This window comes from Argentina silus (assembly GCF_951799395.1).
Source record: "Argentina silus genome assembly, chromosome: X".
NCBI lineage: Eukaryota > Metazoa > Chordata > Actinopteri > Argentiniformes > Argentinidae > Argentina > Argentina silus.
In genome coordinates this window covers 18,181,550-18,198,505 of record NC_139653.1, presented here as the reverse complement: position 1 = coordinate 18,198,505, position 16,956 = coordinate 18,181,550, and the positions used below count along the sequence as shown (strand labels likewise).

General features: G+C 38.0%; 1 protein-coding gene across 1 annotated transcript; it reads left to right on the top strand.

The window, feature by feature from the left end:
• The first annotated feature begins 1,952 nt into the window (after positions 1 to 1,952).
• LOC310822865 (rab11 family-interacting protein 2-like) lies at positions 1,953 to 15,842 on the top strand. The gene is made up of 6 exons (XM_083695409.1): positions 1,953 to 2,092; positions 2,885 to 3,507; positions 5,603 to 6,027; positions 6,248 to 6,602; positions 7,054 to 7,126; positions 9,470 to 15,842. The coding sequence occupies exons 2-6, from the start codon at positions 3,155 to 3,157 to the stop codon at positions 9,692 to 9,694; spliced, it is 1,431 nt and encodes a 476-aa protein (XP_083551535.1). The 5' UTR covers positions 1,953 to 2,092; positions 2,885 to 3,154; the 3' UTR covers positions 9,695 to 15,842.
• The last annotated feature ends 1,114 nt before the right edge of the window (positions 15,843 to 16,956 follow it).

Genomic DNA, 16,956 nt, shown 5'->3' with positions numbered 1-16,956 from the left:
TATGATGCAACCACTTTACCAGTGTATTAATGCATTCATGACCAACTTGGAAACTCTGACTTCTCACCTGTGATTAGGATCATTCAAGTGATTTGAGGTTGAAAACTTGAACGCCTGCAGGTGATGGCTAACCTTGGCCTGTTATATCTGCTTTTACTTTAGATTTTGCCAGGTGTATTCAACAGCTTAGAAAAACATTGTTGTTATATTTGCACCTCACTAAGCATAAACTTTTGAAAATCCTGCCATGGTCACGGATACTTTCTTGTTGACATGATGTCAGCTACAGGTCAGAAACTCTGACCTTGTTGATGATCCCTGAGTTTCCCACTTGTAATTACGAGTTGGAGGGCAGTTAAAATTGATTTTCCCCACTCTGAGCTCACATTTCCAACTTGTCTTGAACGACCCATATAGTGCAGTAAGCGCCTTATACGCTAGTAAGGTGGAATATCACTGGAGACACCGAAACAGACATTCAGACATAGGCTATTCAGTATTCTTCATAATTTCTCTTTCCACATCATCCCAGAAACATAGTCAGTGTGTAAAACTGTGTAGGTCAGAAGATGTCGGTGTTCAACTATATTAGCGACTGGTCACGTTAGCCACATTACTATTACTATAACATATGTCTACAGTGGCGTTTTTAACCCCAACATTTTGGTGGGGCCACTGTCAAAAACACTCAAATGCATGCCAGTGGAACCACAGTCAAACAAAACACATCACCTGTCATGAACGCAGTTGGAAATAGCCTACATCAAGACATAGCTTATTAGCAGAATATATTTTACGATTAAGATGAAGAAATATGTTCAACTGTTTCTTGGGGCACAATCATGCAGCTTCTATTTCCAACAAGTTAGCTTTCTGCTTTGCTATGACTACTTTCTATATGACTACTTTTGCCATGCAGCAGACCCCACGGGAAAGCAATAGTAAAGATGCAGCAAAGATGCAGTAAAGAACAATAAAAAAGCCGCCTGGGGCAACAGTGTAGCTCATCAACAAGCTGGTTTTGTTATACAATTTTCAATGGTATGTTGACGAAATATGAACCAGTACGTGATTATTATTATTATTATTTATTTATTTATTTTAAATCTGGCCTTCAGTGAAATTGATTTGTAGGCTGTTATAACGCAAAACGTATTTTTATATATGAATTATATATATGAATATAATTATTCAACTTGACAAATTGGTATTTCTTCAGAAAATATGTAGCCTGGTGTATGTCAAACAGTTGATCAGATAACGTAAGCGGGTAATCCCATTTAAGCGGGTAAATTTAAGGGGGCTGTTGATGTCATTTTATAGAAAGTTGAAAGGTAACTCTACAGTATGGGAGTGTGTTCCAAATGTCATAATTTCTCCCGTGCTACATGGCGTCGTCATATTTCGCAAAGCGTTATGGGACTTCTCCCCGTTTGAGTATGCTGGTTTGCATGCTCCAATATTTGCCAAAGCGAAGTGCGACATCCGGGCATTTAGGTCTACTTTAGCCTACCCTCAAATTGTTCACAGGTTGAATCCAGGCGCATGATGTACATAATGGCCACAGTGCAAAAACCTATCCAACCATTACAGAAACCACATATCTACCTTATTTATTATATATGGTTTGTTATGTGTGTGTTTTATGAAGCCTGAGTAAAATAGTACACATTTGCAAGCAGTGACGATTATGTATCCCACTCTGCGCCCAGGTGCCACTCGTCTCCTTCAGATACCCTCCACTCTTCTCCTTAAGATATTTTCGGGGTAGGAGCCAGTGGTAGTGAAAAAGAGTAGTGAAAGGTTTTGGGACGCATTGCCATACTCCAAATCCACTTCCATATTACATTCACGTGGTCTGGAACATGGAAGTATGCCATTCGGGATACAGATTCTGTAACTGCTCAGAGGAGGAGCTTTAACTTCACCCTGTGACTCTAGAAAACGGATGTAGGAAGTTGTATGTACAGTATGTGGATGTGTAGCTCAAATTAAATGGTTTTCGAGTTTTGATTTGGGAAATATGTTATACAACAATCGAATTGATTTATGAATTACTGCATCTCAAAAGCACGGAGAAAATTAGATTGAGGTATGTGTGAACAAGCGTGTTTAACTTCTAGGAAGCATCAGCTAACCTAGCTAGCTAGCTAGCTAATGTAATGCACTGTTAGTGTTAGCAATATTACAGCATTATTACACTCAGTGTTACAGCTAGAGTAATCAATGTTCATCGTTATTATAACTACAGTTGTTTCTACAAAACATGTCAACATACACTAGCACTGAGATGAAAGACAATCGTATCGTTGCTGTACATGTTTTACACTATTTGTTTAAGGCTAGTTATTATCCCATGCCGGATGTGTTTCACCTCCTGGTTTTGATAGCTTATTTATTAAAGCTGAGGTTAGTGTACTGTAACCATGCTGAAATTAATTGATGCAGTTATGGATTAAAGCAATGACAGTCTGTAATTGTTCTAACATTATGTTTAAGCTATTTTTTTTCTAGAAAGACTCAAATGGCAACAAATACATTAACAACAATGGAGTAAAATGAAACTGTAGGCTAGGCCTAGACTAGATAGGGTTAGCCTATTACAGTTGTACTAATAAGCTCATTAGTAAGTTCAATTATTAAATGCATACTACATATAATAAATAGAAATGGCCATGAACAGAGCAAATATCCCAGAATGTGGCCTTAATGAGTGTATACAATTTAAACAAGTCATGCTTCTGTAAACATTCATTAAAGTAATCTATGGATAGTTAGAATGGTGATTTGTGTAATTTAGCTATCTAGCTAAAAGGTCAACTAATATTACAAGAGAGTGTTGACTCTCGTTACAATTCATTCTTCTCTCCCATTTTACTTTCAGATAAGTTAACCAACACCAGTGGCAAGGACAATTGTGATATCATAATCACAAAAGACAAATGTGTAATATGGACACACATGGACATACAGTAGGCCTACATGTCATACAAGCTTGATTGCATATGACCAATCAACATACTGTACACATCAAGCCACATATGCTGTTGCTGTTTGTATTTTCTACTATCACTAGTTAATTCACATGCACATACCCTTGAAATTCACATGCATGTACACTTGAATGGCCAACCACACATAAATTGAGCTGACCATGTCACTGGCAGAGCAGTCCCAAAAGTGGTTCCCAACTCATGTCCAAGCCACAGTTCTCCAAGCAACTGATTTACAACCCAAGGGTAAGAATGGCACGAACGATGCCTACACCATCATTCAGCTGGGCAAAGAGAAGTACTCAACCTCTGTGGCAGAGAAAACACTCAACCCTGTCTGGAGAGAGGAAGCCTCCTTTGAACTGCCTGGATTACTCCTGGAGGGCAACCCAGAAATTTATGAATTATGCCTCATAGTGATGCACAGATCATTGGTGGGGATGGATAAGTTCTTGGGTCAGAGGTCAATCAATCTCAATGAAATCTTTGATAACAAGGAGCGAAGGAAAACTGAGTAAGTGTGATGCCCAGATTTCTTTATATTGATAATGTTTCCACATTCAAAACTCAATATTCAAAACCAGCATCCTAGAATAGGCCTAGGCTTAATAATCCTAAATGCTATAATTTTTACACTACTGAGCCAAGACAAGCTGTACTGTGCTGGCCAGTCCGCCATAGTTTTGTAACAGGGCTGGAAAGGACAATGTGAAAAGAAAATATGGAGCCAAAACAGTACGGTTCTGGTTGGCCTTTTGTTTAAAGCCCCTTAGTTTACCAGTGTGCTTAACTGATATTAACTGTATTAGCCTGAGAATGTAGCCTAGAGGAGGAAGTGGGGTCAATTTGAAGAACTGCCATGTGCTATTTTTACCTGACATGCACAAGTAGGGTACTATATTCATATTTCTGATGGGGAATCAGAGTAAAACATGGCTTGATCTGATGGTTTATCAACTGAGCTGGTGATAAAGGTCTAGTGTCATACAGTACTATGAAGCCTTTGGCCCTAATCACAAATGATGAACTTTTTTGTGTTCATTTCTCCACTTACAAAACAATATATGTTGGGTATTTGTAGAACAGATTACCCAATGTGAAGTCTGACACTTTCAGTAGCTTGGACCTAATGAAGGTCTCTTTTTCCATCACATCTGCCTTGGTATCAGATGGTTTGTTGATGTTGAACAAGCAAGCACGAAGTCATTATTTTGATCAATAGAGAATAATAGACTTCCATTTAGGGTGTAATTAAGTTGACAGTCGGTAAACTGGTCCAGTGAGGACAGCAGTGAACATGCTAAAAGATGTATTATATATATGGGTGTTACCCTGTGCTAACTGAATGTGGTAGAGCTGGCCAAACATGTCGAGTAAGTCATTCAGACATATTTTCCTGTGGTGTGGATGTATTGTGACACTGGCACTACCCAATACAGTGGCTTTGTAGAGGTACTTTTGGCTGTGTGATATCTATTCTCCAACCTGTTGTTACCATGAGTAAGCCTAGGCTACATTTAGTTAAGAGGAACATGAACCAGATCTGGTGTCAGTTATCCATTTGTACATTTTATCATGCAAACACATTAGCACACTTCCTCTTTCCCCGCTAGTAGGGAAGAAATGGGATATGTCATAATCAACGTTAATAGTTGGTCGTATTTATTTAGGGTGCTGGAGTTGATGCACCTCCAGGGTTTGTAGTTTTTTAAGTGCAAAAAAATGCTAGTGTAGCTTGTAAAACCTATACCGCACAGTTGACATTCTGACAGTGAGCCCTATACTGTACTGTAACTCTTGTACCATATCCATACTACAGCATTCCCACTTCAGCTGTGTATATCCACATTGTGAGGAAGGTCCACCTTGACATCTGAGTAGGCAGCCCCTAGGAAATTCCAAAAGCAACTATGATAGTTAAGTTTACTTACTATTTTAAATTAGATTACTTTAATTTCTACATTGTCGCTGTCGACTAATCCTTTACTATAGACTATAGAGAATCCAACATTCTCATTAGCATGTATGGCCTGGTTGTCCTGCACCATTGCCTTTGTAATTTTCCAATTGCTTGTCGTAGAAGTTCTGAACAACAGCCAGATTTGTGCAAATGTCACCCCTTTTGCTCACAGCGAGGGCATCAATCGCATTATTTCCAGCAGAAAAAGCAAAGAGGTTAAACAAACAGTAGCTGGAGAATGGCCTAGACACACCATATTATTCAACATTCTTTTCGAGATTCAGACCATCACAGTTAGCAGGGAATTATGTTTATCCCTTCTATAATATGCATTCTTTGGAAGACAAAAGCTTCAAATTAAGTGGTCTGTGAGAAGTGAAATCAGGGAGCCCCTTGTAGACATTTTACCTAATTTAATGAGTAACAACAGCCATTGTTGTTTGTTTTCAAAGCAAATGTTTCATCATGACATACAGCATCTACCCATGTTTGCAGTTTTAAGTACGCTTGATCAAATATCCATGGAAATTATAATTTGGGCAGAAAACAAGTATACAGTATTTTCAATCTGCCGTTGACTCTTGAATTATGTCATGTTAAGATGAATAAGACTTTTACAGATGTGTAATCGTTCCCTTTCTTCTCTCAGCTGGTATTCCTTGGATTCCAGGCAGGGGAAGAAGAGGAAAGAGAGAGGGAGGATCCAGGTCAGCATCCAGTTCATGAGGAACAACATGACAGCCAGCATGTTCGACCTCTCCATGAAGGACAAGCCCCGCTCACCCTTCTCCAAGCTCAAGGATAAGATGAAGGGCCGCAAGCATGATGGTGGCTTCTCTGACACCTCGTCAGCCATCCTGCCCCGCTCAGCCATGTGTGACTCTGAGCCCCATCGCCAGCCCTGTCCTCCAGAGACCGAGGTCCAACCTGAGGCCAAGGCCCAGCCTGAGGCCAAGGCCAAGAGACCCCTACTGGCTGGCTCCCATAAGCTCTCTGCTGCCCACTCCATGTCGGACCTCATTGGCACCCACTTCCGCCCTAAACTGGACTCCATGAATTCCATAGAAGAGAGTGGTGAGGACAGCCTTCTCAAGGATTAGGCCTGTTTTAGCATTTACGGTACATGCAGATGAGTTGTGTTACTATTTCATGATCTTAATCGAATGAAGGACCTCTGTTTTTCTTTTATATGTTGCGAAATCTCAGATTTCTCATCTAGCATTTTGTAGTCCCTGCTCATTGTCATTCTCATGCTCTATTATGATTTCATGTATTGTTGTGTGTTTGCCCTTAGGGAGTGTGGCTTCACCTCACAGACGGTCCCAGAGTGAGGTGCCAGGCTACCAGGATGGGGAGGCACATGGTGACCCTTTCACTGATATCGGCGACACCCTGCCGCAGAAATATGCCACCCTCCCTCGTAACCGCAACCCGTTTGAGGGGGAGCAGGGTCAGCTGTGGGACCGGGAGGAGCGTAAGGAGAAAAAAGAGAAGGTCAGCCTACTGGAACGTGTGACTGGGAAGAAGGAGGGCCGCAAGACCAGCAACCGGGGGCGTTCAGGCAGCTCTGGAGACCTGCGCTCACCCAACCCCTTCAGCAGTGACTCACAGGGTGACACCAACCCCTTCAGCTCAAACTACAAAGCAAGGTAGACCTTTTTGCATCCACACCACAATGTTTGGTGAATCTAAAAGCCAGATCCATGTTTAGGTGTTTTCACCGAACCACTCCTCTCTGTTTCCTTTGTTACACTCAGCAGTGTCTTGGCAATTTGGCCAAGTTATTATTTATCAGACTGGAAAGTGTCTTTAGAGAGACCGACTTGAAACAGGGCCATCTGAACAGCATTAATGAGATCTGCTGCAGAGATAGACCACTCAATTAACCACTTATCTCTCTGTAGGTGTTAGTTCATAATCTTTATAGCTGCCTCTGCCAAATAGCAGCTCAGTGGTCATTTAGGTTTGAGGCAGATTAAACCACATTGGGGTTGAAACCATACTTCGGCCAAGTTATTAATAATATAACCCTCACCCACAACATGATTTAATGGATTTCATAGTTTGTCTAATAAATAATTTGACTTGTCTATTTTGCAGTGATAAAAAGCCCACCAGTAATGATGACATCACCTATGGCCAAAAGACGAGAGAGAACTACAGCAAGAAAAGTGTAAGAGAGACGAGATCTTATTCCAAGCAGATAAAACGGGCGATTTATTATAATATGATTTTCCCCAAGTTTTGTCTCCAAACATCTTTATTTATTATTTAGAGAGAAAAAATAACCGTAACAACTCAAATATGCTGTGTTGGGTATTTGTGAGTTCCAGAACACCATAAACTTTTAATTGAGCAATCTCATTTGACATTTCAGCTTGTGATGTTGATCTCTGAGGCAGTGCTGTCTTTTACACTTCAGTATGAGTGTCATTTAACTAATTAACAGCTGACTAATGGACATCATCTCTGATCTGCTTATAATTTTAAACCGTGTGAAGTTTCGGTCTCTAAGGGCAGATGTAGTAATGTATTGGTACCCTAATTGGAGCACTTGGTTGAGAAGGTATTAAGATGTCATTAGTTTAAGGAAGGGCTTAGATTTGTTACCTTAGTTATGTATTTTTATTTTTTTAAATTTTTGGGCACAAAAAGCACAATCATAACACATTCACGTTCACAGTGTATAAATCCCATAGTGGCTGGCCATTACACTGCAGAATGAGTATTTACATGGTAAGAGCAGCTGCCAAAGTGATGTTTAAATGAGAAGCAGGATGCTGATAATGGCTTTCCTCACCTCTCTTTGTAGGTGTTGAGGGTTGTCTTTTGCCACATGTGCCCCTGTGTACGCTGCGGAGCCCAGCAAAAATGGCAGTTCCATTTCCTCGGCTTTCAGGCCCTAATTAACAAGAGAAGGGGGAGGGAGGATAGTGAGAAATTTCAAAGGACTGAGCTTTTAGATTCTCAAAGCAGAGCTCATTAGAAACAGTAATGAGACAACTGGAGAATGCCAAGTGTGCGCCTTATCTCCTTCTCACTACCGTTTGCAGAGAAATGGTCATCACCACTTTGCTAGTTCATGGTCATTTCCATGCCCCTATCACCAGCTACAGTACTACAGCTCTTGATTCTTTATTCATGGCTGTGGCTCTTTTTTTTCCATACATGAACACCATTGCTCATATGCTTAAACTGAGCTGGTAACCGATTCATGCTAAGTGAATCTTGGCACAATGGTTTTCCTTTGGACTTGTCAGCTCTCCTGTTCCCACTCATACAAGTGCAGTACAGTATTTCTCTTTCTCTCAATATACTTTGTCTGCAAAATATTGTTCAGTGCCCATTGGCAACATGCTTAGTTGTCCTTTGTCTCAACATTAATTGGGGTAATTGAACCATGACAGTCTAGTTTGCATCCCTTCAGCATCTCATATTATGAACCGATAGAATAGACTGTAAACACAGTATGTTCCTGCGCTTAGTCTTCACATTGTAGACACTGCACAGCGATGAAAGCTTGAATCAGGCATGGGAGGAGAGGAGAGACTGATAAGTAAGGTATTTTAAACAGGGTGATTGCTTTGCTGCTGTATCTGCTTGGGGGCGGATGTCCAGCACTGAAGCGATAACGTGGTACCTCATTAAAAACGATTACAGCTCCTCTCGTCCCCCTGTAATGAGATCGGCACAGACTGTGATGCGCCAGTCCATGCAGACTGTTCGTCCTCTAAAGAACAAACCCAAATTTTGGTTGCGTCTTTGTTTCTGTGTCTATTAGGCTGACCTTTTATTCCGGAAATATGCACTCAGTTGCTTCCCCAGGGAACAGAAATTCCTGTTTTTATCTTTATTACTGTTATCAGAAGGGTTTAATCTTAATATGCAGCTCTTGTCTACCAGCTGGTCAAGGCCTCTGCCTGGACCGTTTTGGGAGGAGGATTTGTGCCTTAAGATTTAAAGAGGGAATTGGAGCTAAACCTTTTTTTTCATTCTGGAAGCATCACATATATTTTCTGCTACAGGATTCCAGAACAAACCATCAATGATATTCTGACTAACACTATGAGACGGTAACCAATCTAACACATCAGGTGCAATGGCCTGTGTCTAGGCTTTTCATCTTACCATATGCACTCAATTAGTCTTGATTGCCATCAGGGAACAACAGATAAACAGATACAGTAATGATATTGCTTTTGTGACATTATTCCAACACCTCTAATTAGTCAGTTAGTCTGTCTACCATAATATGAGGGAACCACCACCTTGCTCTAGATAATATCTCATAGCAGACTTGGCTTCTTCTTCTATTTTACTTTTATTTCTACCATCAGTTTACTTATAGAAAATGTCCTTTAGTTATTTCCATTGACAATGATGGTGTTATTAAGCCTCTCATATATCAACAAGCTGTTGGAAAGAAATAGGGTCTACACTTCTGTAGAGATATTGGAATTCATAGTCAGTAGTGCTATCAAGGTTAAGCTAATTTATCTGTGTTTTGCCCTGGCAGGAGACAAAGCAGGCAAATGTGACCTCTTATAGCAGCCTCTCCTTTGAGGAGGTTGTGCAGGAACTCATCAAGCAGAAGGAGGTGGTGAAGAAAAAGGATGCGCATATCCGTGAACTGGAAGACTACATTGATAACTTGCTTGTGCGTGTTATGGAGGAGACGCCGAGCATCCTACGAACACCCTATGAGCCCAAAAGGAAAGCGGGGAAAATCTCCAAAAAGTAGAGATCATGGTAGAGCAGTAAAGTAGGGTTTTGCAACAGTGATATCCCATATAACAGTGATATAAAGTAATTTACAAATGTAGTGTGTGTATATACAGTATATACTATACTGTTGCAAATTGAAGAAAATGGGATTGACCAATACAACATCTTTAACAAAAACTGTTTTAATCCAGCATGCACTGTATATTTGTACAGGTTTTCTATGTGTTCATTTGAGTTTATACCAGTTTCCCCAACAAATGATTATGGGGACATGACATATGGCCCACACTGTCGATTCCCCATGGTGGTACCTGCTCAGTTATTTGCGTTATATTCCTTTGTTTTTTCAAGAATGGCAACAATTCATATGATAGATTCATCCATAGGTCTGAATAAGACCAGCGGGTTTCTTATATCACTCAAACTAGTTACTATGTTGATTTTGCATACAGTTGATTATGAGGTGAGGATCACTATTTGGGTATTTGATACCGTACAGTACATCATGAACTTCTGTCTACACTCACATACACTCAAACATGTATATACTGCGTGGTATTCAGCCCAGATGCTATTATTGTGTGAATGTAGTGATGTTTAGTCAAGCCATGTTTACCAGATGCTCTGGTGGCAGTTGTGTGCTTTTATTATTATTATTAATTTCCTTTGCAGTAAAGACACAGTGATCAAGTGGTTGATCATTGTGGAGCTGTAATGACTGTGTTTACACTTCAGCCCAAGACGCAGAATTATTATTACACTTAGTCTACACTCGCACATAATTTAAAGATACTTGCATGAGGGCAGGCACTAAGCACTACTGAATTCTGCTTACTCAATGCATTACATTTCCAAACATGTCCCTAATGACATTAAGGGAAATAGTGTTACATTGCATACCTTTTTCCTTTCCAGTGAAAGATGTAGACACTGTATAGTGGTGGAATCATATAATAGGTATGAGGATTTGCTACAGAATGTCTCAGCATTGTGTTGGTGCAGAATGTGATTTAATGGAGGGCAAACTAAAGACACTGCTATTGAAGCCTCCCTAATATTAACACCAAAGTCTATTCATTCAAAGAGCTGTCAGTGTCCACCATATCAACTCTGCAGTCAGTACCTTTGCTTTAATTTATTGTTTTTAGAGTAGTTGTGATGACTATCAACTTGTTCGTAGGACCAAGCGTATCACAGCCAATGCCTCTGTGCCCATTGGCATACACAAATAGTCAAGTTTATATTGGTTTTGCACAGACAGAATGATTAAGTGCAATAATCATATCTTAGTCATATTTTACTGGTGTCTACGAATTGTTTACACTTTTTAAAATAATTTGGCTATATTTTTTCCTCAAGTTGAACATGTCTGCTCTACATGTGTGATCTCTTATTGTTTGTTACAGTAACACAGAGAAATATGGTTGATACCATAGGTACAACTATTTTAGTTTTTGGTACAGTTTGTAGATTTACAGATTGTTGCTTGAATTAATTTATTGTTTGAAGGATGTGTAATCAGTGCACCTATGCTATGTGGCTACATACAGTAAAAAGTGTGGTATCAAAGTACGGTCAGCACATTATTTTCAGCTATGCCTTTTATATGTGGCCATGCTACTGTAATTACTCTCCCACAAGATCTTTGGTTATTTTTTATTCATTTTTTACCAGTAATACAGTGTGTATAAACCTAACACATCCACAATATTAACTCTACCAGTAGAGATTAAAGGCCATCACCACATCACATGGCCAATATAATGTTTATAACATTCTATAGCATACATTTGTCACAAAGCCTTCATGGTACTGTACAAAGCAAAGCTGAATATTGTCTCACGATATTGTCTGTAGCTGGAAATCATGACAGTTTGACAATGAGTGTAAGAAACTCTGTGAACACCATAAAAAGTTGTTTGACAATATAACCAACAGAATCAGCCTGTGTGTAAAAGCAGACCATCCACAATTTAATATATTTTATCACCTATCATGGCAAATCATTATTGTGTGACACTATTGTCATAACAACATATGTTCTTCTGGACACAAAGAAATCAGCTTTCACCTTTCCTGTCAGTTTATGCTTACGGAAATGTTTGGTCCATGGCAAATTGTCAAAGTGCATTGAATAAGAGTTAAATACACTGTAACATGTTTTTTGAATTGTTACTTAAAACTTATTATCTTAGAGAGATTCCCCCTCAAGATACGTATACTATTATCATAGCACATGCTAGGGTTACTTAATGGGTCACTTAATTAATGTATAAGTTTACATTTTTGTGCTGCTTTTTTCTTTGTTTTAATAGAAAATGGTGACATCTACAGTGTCACCTATACATTATGCTTGGTACTGTATATTAATCAAGGTCACCAGAAGTATGTGTGGGTAATTATGGTGACAACTGGGGCCAGTTGCATAAACTTAGTTAAGACTGGCCTATGGGCATAGACCTGTCTTATTTTAGCTGTAAGACTAGTCTAATTTCAGTTACCCAGTTGAATAAAGATTTAAGACTGACTCACTTTAAGCCCCAAAAGTTAGACTGCCTAGCCCCAGGCTAAATATGATGTAAGATATATGTTGCCATGGCAACAGCTGAGTAGTCATTCAAAAAGAACTGTCTAACCATTAATATTTGCTTAATATTGAATTGTAGTTATGTAAGGGACATAAACAAAAGACAAAATGAAATATATCCATGCAAATATGCTTAGTTTGTTTATAGGCAAACTTAGCAACTAGCTAGCTGACTAGCTAGATTGGACATAGATAGCTGGCAAGCTAGCATATTTGACTATATAGCTAGCAAATCTGCCTTTCCAAATCTAAGCGGGAGGCTCATTTAGTTTGGAAAACAATAGCTAACTAGCTAACCTAATAAGTCATATCTTTACACTTTTTTGAAAATATTTGCCTGTGTTCTATTTTATTGTAGTTGCATAATTATGAAATGTTCAATTGCTAACACTAATTCACTTATCAGCTGCCATGTTTTTCTGTTCAGTGTCTCACTTTTCCTAGGTAAATAGTACTTAGTAGGACTTAGGTTAGCCAAGTATAAGTCACTTTTATGCAACAGGTGAAATTAGACATCTATCCTAAGTCTGACTAACAGTTAGACTTAACTCAGTCTAGGTCTATGTTCAGGGTTCTCCCCAAAGAATGTAAGAGAGGCGCTGCGCCATGCTGTGAACTTTTTGGTGCCACGATGTAAACATTAGAAGGCAAATTGAACTATATATATGTTTAGTAATGATATATATATGAGTAACTATCTTTGATTGCCAACGACATCTTTGTTAAAAATTAAAGTGAAAGTGTCATGATGTTGCTGAGTGAATTCAGCGTTTTAGCTGTATTTTGTGCACATTTTGACATGAATAAACATCAGTCAGGTTTTGATAATGCAATCCAGAGCCACACTGTACATAAATCCTGGGGAGAACCCTGATGTTTATGCAATTGGCCCGTGTTGTGAACTTGTATTTCAGAATTCCAATCCAGGTAGTCGAGGAGTCACAGCCAAATTATGCCACAAGTTGCATGTCCATTATTAGCACATCCGTCAGCTGCAGTTGAAACTGACCAACTGTAGTCAAAGAGACATGCTACACTGGCAGGCTGCTAAGCAGCATGTCAGTTAACTAATGCTGCTGAAGTGTCTTTCTGTGCTTTAATTATATTTCAAGCGTTTTAATGCATGTACACTATCTGAAGCGTTATCTACTGATAAAGGCTTGTGCTTTTGATTTCTGTCTCAGTTTTAATGTGTCTGGTATAGCAGGCTCGAAACAACACTAACAGAAGGGAAACGTGATGCTTTCAGTGTTTTTTTTTGTTGTTGCTTATGTTTCTCTTCTTGCTGTTATTGTTTGTTTGTTTGTTTTGTTGTCTACCCAGGCATTCTGATTTGAAATACTTTGATGTTTCTGACCTTTACACTGTATGATATCAAATCACATGATGGTTAAATACTAAAATATACTGGATTCTTTGTTCACAAAATGTTTATCTCATCCCTCCATTGAATGTATTGTAGACTGTGAAATGTGCCACTCTTCATGAACATACTGATGTACAGTAATGAGGCCAATGGTGCTTTTGCGTTTAAAATGTTTGATGTTTCCAAAGAGAGTGTAGGCTACGTAGACCAAACACTTACTTTATTTCTAACAATGATTCCAGTGACTTTGTATGCATAGACCTGTTGATATTCAGCTGTTGTTTTCATTTTATGTTTAATGTGTTTTGACTACACAGAAAGTACTTTACCAAATATTAGATTTGGTAAACACATGCCAACACATAATAGCTGATAGTGGATGTCTGTTGTACTGGCAATTCAAACATAATTTGTTTTTGACTATACACATTATGGCATAAATTAGCTCCAGTGAATTCCCCCTTTAAAAAGATTGAACATTAGATATTGTAAAGTTTATTAGAAGACAATCTCATTCTGTAGGTTGTGAGATGTGTCCTTTGTTGCCTTTAGGCTGTTTTTCACAGATGGCCTTGTCAAAATGTAAGTTTTTGTGCATGTACTCTGACTTCCAATTACATGTCAGCTTATTTTGTTTCCCTAATTGCTATTACAGGAATAATTATCTCCCCAAAGCTAGCCAATTGATCATGAGTGATGCCAAGTCAAATTGTTCAATGAAATGTTGGGTCAGGAAAATTTACTTTTCACCTTTGAAATGTTGTGTTAATCCTATACTCATGGAATATGATGTCAAACATCGCATGACAGTATTAGAATATTCAATCTTTTTTTTCTATTTTTCATTAGAATTAAATTCTCCATCAGTGTATAGTACATGGCTAACAGGCTTGGTTTTAATACAGTTCAAAAACATTTGGCATATTAATGTAAATGTAGTATTTCATTATTTGTCAAAGGTTATAAAGTCCAGCTGGTACATTTCCAGCCCAACTCATACTTCTCAGTGCAAACAACTGAATGTAACCTTTTGACAAAGCTGACTTTAAGCTCCAGTTGGATCACAGTCCTCTGTCTAAATCTTCAACTGATAATGTGATGCTGCTTGCCATAAGGCTATTTAAATCACTTGCAGCTGGAAGACATTGTAGCTTAAGCACTGTCTAAATCCCCTAAAGTTCCTTGTAATGTTCCACAGAATTCCAGAGGAAACGGTGACAATGAATTATTTGAGATTTGTGACACATTATTGAGTGCACTGAGCTTTATGGAGCCTGTTATGCTTAAACATACATAATTATATTACTATTATTTTTAGTACACTTTTACATTCAGAATTCAACTTAGTTTTTTATTTAGAATGCCTTCATTGTGCTAACACAAAGCAAAGATATTAACTTTTTCCTAGACTGACTACCATACTTTAACTGGTTGTGATTTAGGTAAATTTAGGTAAACTCTAACTATTGTATCTCCCAATGAATTATGTTACAGGCCTTGCACAACAATTGCACAGTATTTTTACAGTAAATCATTGTCTGCTTGCAGATTTTGTGTCTGCAGTTAGATTTCATATTATTTTGCATTTTAAATGATTTTTGCACTACAGTCATGCAATTTTGCATTCAAATATTTAAGGTTTGCATTTTGTCTTTCTGTTTAGAAAGCCATTATCACATTTCCTCATTCTGCTATCATAGCAATTTAGAAAAAATCAATTTGATCAAAACTATTATTTTATGACAATACAGGCAGTAATGTTTCCATACATTTAATCTTTTTAGAGGAGATGGCACTCTAGTTTTAGTGTCTAGGAAATGCAAACTTACTCAAGACAATAAGAATTTCCACACTATATGCAATATTTCCTATGTTAAGTGTGGGCATAAGGGGTTGAGGCATATACTGTAATTATTTGTTCAAAGTCTGTATCATTGTGGCTCTGAAAGTGATAGGACTGCTTCACAAGTATTGATACTTACACATATTTATACTTGGATTTATTGCAATCGTCGTTGTCGTCATCTCTCCCCCCCCCCCCCCCCCCCCCCCGTTTTGATCCCAACCTTTTTTATTTTATTTTGGGGGGCTTGTGGCATGTATTTACTCAGATGAAAGTTTTAAAGAGAGTGAAATGTATTTGGACTTGCCAATGATCCACTGCATATCAATTGGAAGGCACAAACAGGATGATTGTATTGCTCTTTTTAATAAATACACTGTACTTAAAGCAAGCCTGTTGTTTGTGTTTTAATTGATGCATTAAAAAACGTTATTATAGTGTTACATTAGGAATGTTACTGTTGGTATGTACTTTTGTCTACTTGGTAATATGAAATGGGGAGGACCCCATCTTAAACACCTTATAGACAAGCATGAAACTAGTTCACACTTTACAATACTCAGTTTTCAATGGAACTTGATACCATATACCAACAATTTGGTAACCATACTATATACTACTTTTGTGTTCTTGCTATAAATAGATTTTTTCATTGTTGTTTTTTACATTTCTTATGAACTTTTGAATTTATAATTTTATAATTTTAAAGGGTAAGGACTTTCTTACCTCACCATGTATGTATTACATCACAATGTATGTATTACATCACCATGTATGTATTACATCACCATGTATGTATTACATTTTATGTCTGTCTTCTTTTTCTCACTCAGTTTTGTTTATTTGCACATAAAAAGCTAAACTTAATTAAACATATTATAATTATATTATATTATTATATTATTATAATTAGAGCTGTATTTCTGTTTGCTTGTTTCTAAATTTGCCTACCGTTGAGTGCCTCCTCTTTTTGTTCTGGAGAAATTCCCATGCCTTCCCTGAAAAAAAACAAAAAAACAAGTAGCATCCTAATACAACTGTGAGTGGCAAGGTTGCTTGTTAAAACTCTCCTCTAATGTGCTTATGTGTACATTAATAGAGTGAACATACAGTAAATTATTTGGGACATTTTCATCATGTTATTACAATACTGTATGCACCCCAAACCATTACCAAAACCTTTATGTGTCAAGTTAAATGTTTACTCAAGGCCTAGGACTTCCTTACACTGATTATGTAAATGTTCAACTGCTAACATACCTCAAGTTATACATTGTTCTGTGTGTGGGATTTCCTGCCATTGGTTAATGTTTGTTTGGTCAATTATGCATCTACGATCCTTTTGGAGGACAATTCCAATGTCATGAAGATAAATAAAAATCTGTGTGTTGCTTTGCCTTTTTATTGCTGTATTGGTAGCATGTCTCTAATTACATTGTCATAATGTGAGCAAAAATGTATTGTGTCTTCAATGGGGGAAAA